This window comes from Vigna radiata, chromosome 7, assembly GCF_000741045.1.
Source record: "Vigna radiata var. radiata cultivar VC1973A chromosome 7, Vradiata_ver6, whole genome shotgun sequence".
In the NCBI taxonomy this organism is placed as follows: Eukaryota; Viridiplantae; Streptophyta; class Magnoliopsida; order Fabales; family Fabaceae; genus Vigna; species Vigna radiata.
Genome location: NC_028357.1, coordinates 5,968,039 through 5,975,680, shown reverse-complemented (window position 1 = coordinate 5,975,680; position 7,642 = coordinate 5,968,039). Strand labels below are relative to the sequence as shown.

At 33.5% G+C, this 7,642-nt stretch overlaps 1 protein-coding gene across 1 annotated transcript in view; it reads left to right on the top strand.

The window, feature by feature from the left end:
- Window positions 1-1,525: 1,525 nt before the first annotated feature.
- The window catches only part of LOC106765713 (BAG-associated GRAM protein 1), a 14,856-nt gene continuing 8,739 nt past the window's right edge, over window positions 1,526-7,642 (top strand). Inside the window, exons 1-13 of the mRNA XM_014650419.2 lie at window positions 1,526-1,625; window positions 2,118-2,186; window positions 2,359-2,459; window positions 2,650-2,725; window positions 2,988-3,116; window positions 3,204-3,247; window positions 3,356-3,479; window positions 3,612-3,725; window positions 4,594-4,623; window positions 4,716-4,818; window positions 5,173-5,333; window positions 6,000-6,122; window positions 6,208-6,309. Coding sequence (XP_014505905.1) covers window positions 2,136-2,186; window positions 2,359-2,459; window positions 2,650-2,725; window positions 2,988-3,116; window positions 3,204-3,247; window positions 3,356-3,479; window positions 3,612-3,725; window positions 4,594-4,623; window positions 4,716-4,818; window positions 5,173-5,333; window positions 6,000-6,122; window positions 6,208-6,309 — 1,158 coding nt within the window. The 5' untranslated portion in view covers window positions 1,526-1,625; window positions 2,118-2,135. The remainder of the gene's footprint in view (window positions 1,626-2,117; window positions 2,187-2,358; window positions 2,460-2,649; window positions 2,726-2,987; window positions 3,117-3,203; window positions 3,248-3,355; window positions 3,480-3,611; window positions 3,726-4,593; window positions 4,624-4,715; window positions 4,819-5,172; window positions 5,334-5,999; window positions 6,123-6,207; window positions 6,310-7,642) is intronic.

Sequence of the window (7,642 nt, the reverse complement as noted above, 5' to 3'; positions counted from 1 at the left end):
TGTTCCCTTGCTTGGTCTTGTGAAAGGAGAGGCTTACGTATCGTGTGTCGATAGTCGAAGTGGACTNTCTTCAAGTTGGCAAGGTTNTCTGCCTGGTCTTGTGAAAGGAGAAGCTCGTGAATCGTTTGTCGATTGCCGGAGCAGTTCTCTTCAAGTTGGTAGAGTGGTTCTTTTCATTCTATTTCTGTACTTTTCATTGTAATCTGTTAAATCCTTTTTAGTGGAACTGTTAATCACTCTTTGTAGTGATTAACGACTGGACGTAAATTCTGTTGAATCGAACCAGTATAAAAATCCTTGTGTGCTTTTCTTATGTCCTATACTCATTTTACTTTAACGCACATCAACTGTTTGGTTAATTTTCTGAAAGAAAATTGTTTTTTTTTATAAAAAAAGCTAAAATCGTTTCAACTGTGACCTAATACGCTTTACGCTCTCTGTGTTATTAATCCGCTGCGCTAAACTCTTTAAAAATTACCCCCTTCGATACCATCATACTACATGTATCCAAGACCATCTTGTACCATACATCTGAGACCATATCTCAACTTATATATCTAAACTTATTTCAGGCTTCCTTGAAATCATCTCAGCCCATACTTGCTCAGGATCATCTCGGGCAATAAAAAAAAACTTACGATGACCAATATTACATCAACATCAACTATTGGGGACTAAAACTTATTAACAGATAATTAAATATGTTAGTCATGAAATGCAAATAAAGATTTTGTATTTGTATAAAGGGATTTGAAAGGAAATGAAAGAACTCATTTAAAAGTGAGGAGATGTGACTCATCTTTGCTTAAAATATAAGATTTGAAAAGAAAGTTAAAATAGTCCAAATATAATTATCATTTTACCCTAATATTTTTATTTTTCACTGCACATAAATAATAATAATAATAATAATTTATTTAAACTGTTTCACCACAATTTATTTAAACGTAGTTTCTATCAATCTCATTTTATTTTAATATAATGTCATTAATTCAAAATAATAATTCATATTTCATTCTATCATAATTCAAATTACAATCCCATTTTTATTCCAATATTTTACTTTTATTAATTAAAAAGTATTTTTAATATATCATACCGCCATTTTATTTTATGATTTTCATCTCATTTCTCTTTATTTTTCACAAATAATTCCAAAACACCACTTTTACATCTCTTCACCTTAAATCCACTTCGAAAGAAACACAACTGCTTCTCTTAAAAGAACGGTAAAAAGGCAAATCTCAAGCTTAAGTTTCTTATTTTGCTTTCTAAAAAGACATTGCGTAATTAGCTTTTTGTATTTTTACTATAAACTAAAGATACAAGATCACGTCTTCATTAACCCAAATACCTAACAATCATGCACAAATCACCATTAACTAAGGACACTTTTCTTTTCTACCTTAATTTAACCTTTTAAATATATATGTTTTTGAGAAATGTATAATTTTTCTACACACAGATATATATGTTTTATGGAAAACGTCAAAATTATATGAAACATAGTTGAATCCTAGAAAGACAAGGTTTTTCTTTGTGAGGTGACACGTGGAGCGTATGATGATGATGATGACGTGATTTTCGGTTCACCAACTAACCATGCAGCAGAGTCAACAGTGCAAGTTCAGAATCTTCTTATTATTTCTCCCTTTCTGCTGTGATTCATTCTGAAAGCACTTTTCCTTTTTCGTTTTCGCTTTTTCTCACAAGGCAAATTCTGCATATTCTGTATCTTTTTCCCTTCAGTCTTCAAATTCTTTAGTTTATTGTTTGCTTGAATTGAAAACTGAATCTGCATGATGAATTAGCTCACCACTTTCAAAGAGACTCATTCCGTTTTCAATTGCCTAACATGATTTTCATGTATCTATTGCTGTGTTTCCTTTCATCTCCAATGTGTTTTTCCATTTCCAAACGTGGTTTTAACAAGTCAAGGTTATAGCTTTTTGTGTCTTCCAAAACACATTTTTTTCAATTGATATTGATGGTGTGAGAAACTGTTATGATTTGTTCGTTTGGGAAGAACCAAAATACTCTTGAGGTTTATAACTTAGCGCATCGAAATTTTCACGTTTGTTGCTTCTTGGAGTAATTTCTGACGTTTTCACATACAGTTCTGCGTATCTTTGTTGATGGAACAGCCTAAAGGGGATTCTGAAACCAGTTCGGGATACCAGATAATGGTATTGTTTTTTCTAGCAATGTTTAGTCTATTATACCTCCTTTCGTCTGGAAAAAATATTAGATAATCGCCGATCATCATAGTCTCAATCAACTGAGTTGGAATTTTTGAATATACTGGAAGTTGTTGACGGTAACTGAAGTTGCATTGGTTTTAAAATTCCCTTTTTTAAGGTAGAACTATTCGCTGCTAAGGATCTTGTTGGTACAAAATTAATAGGCAATCCAGATCCTTATGCTGTCATCACGTGTGGCGATGACGAAAGCAGATTCAGGTTTGTTCATCCATATTCCTCCCTTCTTCATTTGAGTTTCTCTCTCCAAGAAACGATGGAGCCAGAGCATATTCTTTTATATTTTCAAGAATTTTCTTTTGAGCCAGAGCATATTCCCCTTCACCAAATCTATGAGCTACCCGTCTCTTAAGGTACTCTTTCCAGTAATGTATATGGTGTGCGGTTACAGTTCCATAATCCATGGTTCAAGAAATCCAGTGTGGGGGGAGGATTTCAATTTTTATGTTCACGAACTTCCCGTCCAGGTAGCTTATTATCATCTATGTTCTTTTATTTCGAGTAATTACATCAATGTTAGGTTCAGTTCTTATCTTAGCACAGTGATACTGATGTTTAAGTCATTCACATCGTCAAGACCGAGATTTCTTTTTCTATAACTTATTTCAAAGAACATGCTTAGTATTCTTGGATTGATATTTACGAAGGAGTATCAGCTTCTCCATTGACCGATTAAATCTGTTATTAAGATTTTCGTTAAACTGACTTCTTTCCCCGCTGACGTAGCAGATCAATGTAGCAATTTATGATTGGAAAATCTGTTCTGTAAGTATCCCTCTTGGTTCAGTGACTGTTCCAGTTGAAAGTGAAGGTTCAACTCCTGCATGGTGGCATACTTTGGGAAGTCCATCAGGGCAGGTGGTACCATTGTTATTGTCTTTTAGTTCTAATAGTTTTTTTTTTATGTCAGCAAAGTACTATTGTTAATATATAACTGAATGTCAGGTTACTTTTCGAATAAAAACACAACCTTCTGGAAATGGTTCGAGGTGAGGCTTTTGGCTTTATGTTTGTTTTTAAAAAATGTGTATTATGTTGGTCCTAGATACTTGGGTGGTGTATTATCATCATATAATGGTCTATTACTTGAGTCATAGGATAAATGGTTATGGAGGAGGCAACCCTCAAACAAGGATGTCACCCCTGGAAACACACGGGCTCACTGTTGTCCATAAAAAGTCTGGGCCTCTTCAAACTATATTTGGTCTTCATCCAAACGAGGTTACCGACAAAAATTTAACTTGTTTGTTTGTTTCTTCTGTTCAGATATGCAAAATATAAAAAGATGACTGTGTAGACTGTCCTTTTGTATGATTGTGTTTGCAGATCTGACAAGTGAAGCATATTTTTCAGGTTGTTGATCATGACCATACTTGTGCACTAGAGACATTATTCTTGTACCATGGTCATATGTATATCTCAGCAAGGCACATTTGTTTCTATTCCACTGTATTTAAGGAAATGAAGGTCAGACTATGCTCCTGTTTTTGTAGTGAACACTGTGCCTTTGTTGGTTGCGAAGTAAGGACTAGAGAGAATGAAAGAGAAATGGGTGAAAATTTGGTAAAAGAAATTTTTTTAGTTGAACTGAAACATAGTACACAGAGCAAAAGTGAATGGAAAGTATAAAGGTGTGTGTATTTGGTTTGAAACAAAAGAAAAAAAGAGGAACTATAATAATTTTTAATGAATTTGTTTACGGTTGCTTTGAATTTTTCATATACTTTTTTTGTCAATTTAAATCACCATAATCGATTAAGATTGGTAATGGGACACGAGAATATAATAAAATCGATTTTTCTAGATAGTGGGAGGCTAATCATAGATGCAGAGAGTAGAATAAAATCAGTTTTCTCTCGAAAGGGCATCTTGCTAATAATTGAATTACCAGTTCATCTTTCCTCGCATTTCAGATCAAATGCACTATGAAAATCTTCAGAGTAGTCTCACCCAAATTTCTACTTATCTCTACACAACCAAATCCCCATTTTCTTCTCCATTCTTTACTTTTCTTTCTTTTCTAACCCAGCTTTTACTCAACCAAAAAATGCATAGTTTGCGTTGTTTCTTGTACCAGGTGATCTATCACTGATGTCAGCTGTTTTAATTTTAAGAGATATTGATAAAAATTAGGAGTTGGAGTAATTTAGCTTTCATCTTAGGTTTCGGTTTTGCAAAAACAGTTATAGGATTTTGTTTTGCCTGGAACTTCATTTACTGAAACTGTTAATTTATTTGAATTTAGAAAGAAGAAGAAAAGCCCTTTCTTATGAACATTGAAAATCTGTTAGCTTTTTATTACTTATCGTATAATTTCTTATGGGGTATTTGGCAGGTGGTTATTCCATTTGAAGATATAGACATGGTACAATCTCTATTGCTTTTCTTCCCCTCTGCCCTAAATATTTCAGTCAAATCAAATTTACATGTGCTGCAACTATTTTCCTTTTTCTTAAGATTCAAACTAGTCAACATGCACTGATCAATCCTGCGATAACAATTGTTCTTCGCCCGGGAGCTGGTGGACGTGGTGCCCCTCCTTTAAAAAGTCGTGATGATGGTTAGTAATTAGTTTGAAACATGTTCTTATTTATTTTCTAGGAGGAAACTTTGACTACACTTTTTATGATTCAATTTAATACTTGTCCAGATTTTGTCATTAAAAGATTCAATCAAATTAAACTTAAGGGATAGCATCAACTCGCTTCCCCTTTTTGTGTGCGGAGCTGTGGTTCTACTTGTTTACTACGTATCAAAGTGACATTTGCAATTCGATTTGTTTTTTTTTTTTTACTGGCTTTCATGTTTTCATAAACACTCGCATCATACTGTATTGCCGGGTCTCCTTTTTACAAAAATATATTAGAGATACCGATCTTGATGTTGTTCTGAAGGTTGGAAATATTTTCTATAGAGATTAAAAATAAGCACTACATTACCACAGATGATGATGGCCTTTGTCAGAATGTTTTAGCTGCAACATATATGTTTGCATCGTTTTGCAACAGGGATCTTGTGCTAAAGGATCTACAGCGTGCAAAAAAGAAGTTCAATGAAATCTTGGAAGTTAAGAAGGTTAAAAACGGTTGCTTAATCAATTTAGTTTTTGTTGTCTATATTGCAATATCAATGGTAGATATTTTGCATTTTTTTTTTGCAAATGGAGGAATTCGACTCCACTAAAGTTGTGGGTACCTTTAGAAGGTTGAAAGAGTATTAAGAGATTCTCGGTATTGTACTTAATTGCTTGGTTATCCTTCTTAGTAGCTAGATTTAATGATAGATTTTAACAACTTGATAGATGGTACATATATTTTGACAATCTATACTGTTTCCTTTTTTCCCCCATCAACGGTTATATTCTTTATTTTACCCTCTCTAATGCTCACCTATCACATTTGGGTAGCCAGGAATATATCTTTATGCAATTATGTATTGTTGGAACATGTTCTGAAAGTGATATATGTGTTGAGAAAAAACATGAGGCATTAGATGAATTGCTTGTTCCTAATGTTCACAGAAACGACTCTTGTTTACGATGAATCATAACGGACAAATACAACCTATAACTGTCATCCCAATTTACATAATCACTTCCAGTAAATAATATCACTCAAGATCATGCTTTATATCTGATTCTTTTTCTTTCCTTTTTAATTTTTTTTTTAATTTTTACCCTGACATTTCTAGATAAATAGAGAATTTGAAGCGTTTTAGTTTTTGTAATCAATCATCATGTAGGAAACTGCAGTGCCAGAGCTGTGTTCACATAGCGGTTCTGTCAGAGGAAGTAAGATACTGGATAAGGCTCCTGTGGTAAGGCATGCCAAAAGCCAGAAAGCTTCAACCTATCATCCAATTAATGTATGCATCGTTTTTTCCTTTTTTTTTTTTTTTTTTATGTTTTCTAGTTTAACTATCAGCTTAATTATTAGTGATCCTTCTACAGGAAGTTATTCCTGGGGTAGCTGAGCTGTTTTCTAACTTGTTCATTGATGGTCCAAATTTCACTGGAAAGAATAATTCAGCACGAAAGGACGCTAATTTTGTGGTAAGTTTTCTTCAATTACTATTGTCATTCTTGAGAAAAGATTTCCTTTCTTTAAAGGAGTGTCCAAAGCCTTACGAGTCTACATTGGTCATATCTTTAGTTGATATAAGACCTAAACCCTCTAAACACTCAGGTAATTTTAGATAGAAAATGGTATTGAATGTAATAATTTGCATTGATCATGTATTGTTTAAATATATGTAGTAACGTACAATCAAGATCCTATAATTATGGTAGACAAATACTTCCTTAAATAGGATGCTGATGAATAATTACACTGTAATATTACACTATAAAAGAAAATTAATATTGTGAATCGCCAAAATCAAGAGTCATAAATGATAAGATATTTGACAGAATATTTGATTCTGTCTAACTCTCCTATCAAACTAGTGATGCATGGTCATGTCAAATTTGTCTCTTAGCAAGTTGAATCTTGTATGAGTGAGAGATTTAATCAAACAGTCTACAATTTGATTTATAGTAGGAACATAGGCCACAATTACTTTATTTTGTAGGACTTGATCACGTATGTAGTGCACATCTATCTCAATGTGTTTAGACCATGCGTGCATGTTAGAAGCAATTGACTTGGCACTTAGGTTATTACACCATAGACTTGGTTTTCTGAGCATTTGTAGTTTAGTTATGTCAGCAAATATTTAATCCAAGCTACTTCAGAAGCAAGATCAGCCAAGGCTTTGTATTTTGATTCTGTGCTTGATCGTGACACTACCTTTTGTTTTCTTGAAGACCAGGAAACAAAAGTTTCTCCAATAAACACACACTGTCCTGCCATGGATTTTCTATTGTAAAAGTTTGGAGAGAAAACTGAGAAGTAAAAAATATTATTACTGTGTTGTAATTCTATTACACATAGTGCCCTATTTAAGGGACTATGGACCAACGTAAATAAGGCTTCTAAAAAGCCCAAAACCAAAAAGCTAGTTAAAACAATACAATACATTTCAACACTCCCCCTCAAGCTGGAGCATATAGATCATATGCACCAAGCTTGGAACATATAAATCGAATCCTAGGCCCCCTTAGAGATTTGGTCAGAATGTCTCCGAGTTGTTCATTAGAATTGACAAACTCGGTAACAAGTTCCTTAGTCAACAACTTCTCTCTAATAAAATGACAATCAATTTTTATATGTTTTGTTCTCTCATGAAATACTGGATTGGAGGCAATATGAAGGGCTGCTTGGTTGTCACAATACAGTTTCAACGGCTCATTTCCACAAAATTTCAATTCTTGGAGAAGTTGTTTGATCCATACAAGTTCGCATGTAGTCAAAGCCATAGATCGGTATTCAGCTTCAGCACTAGAT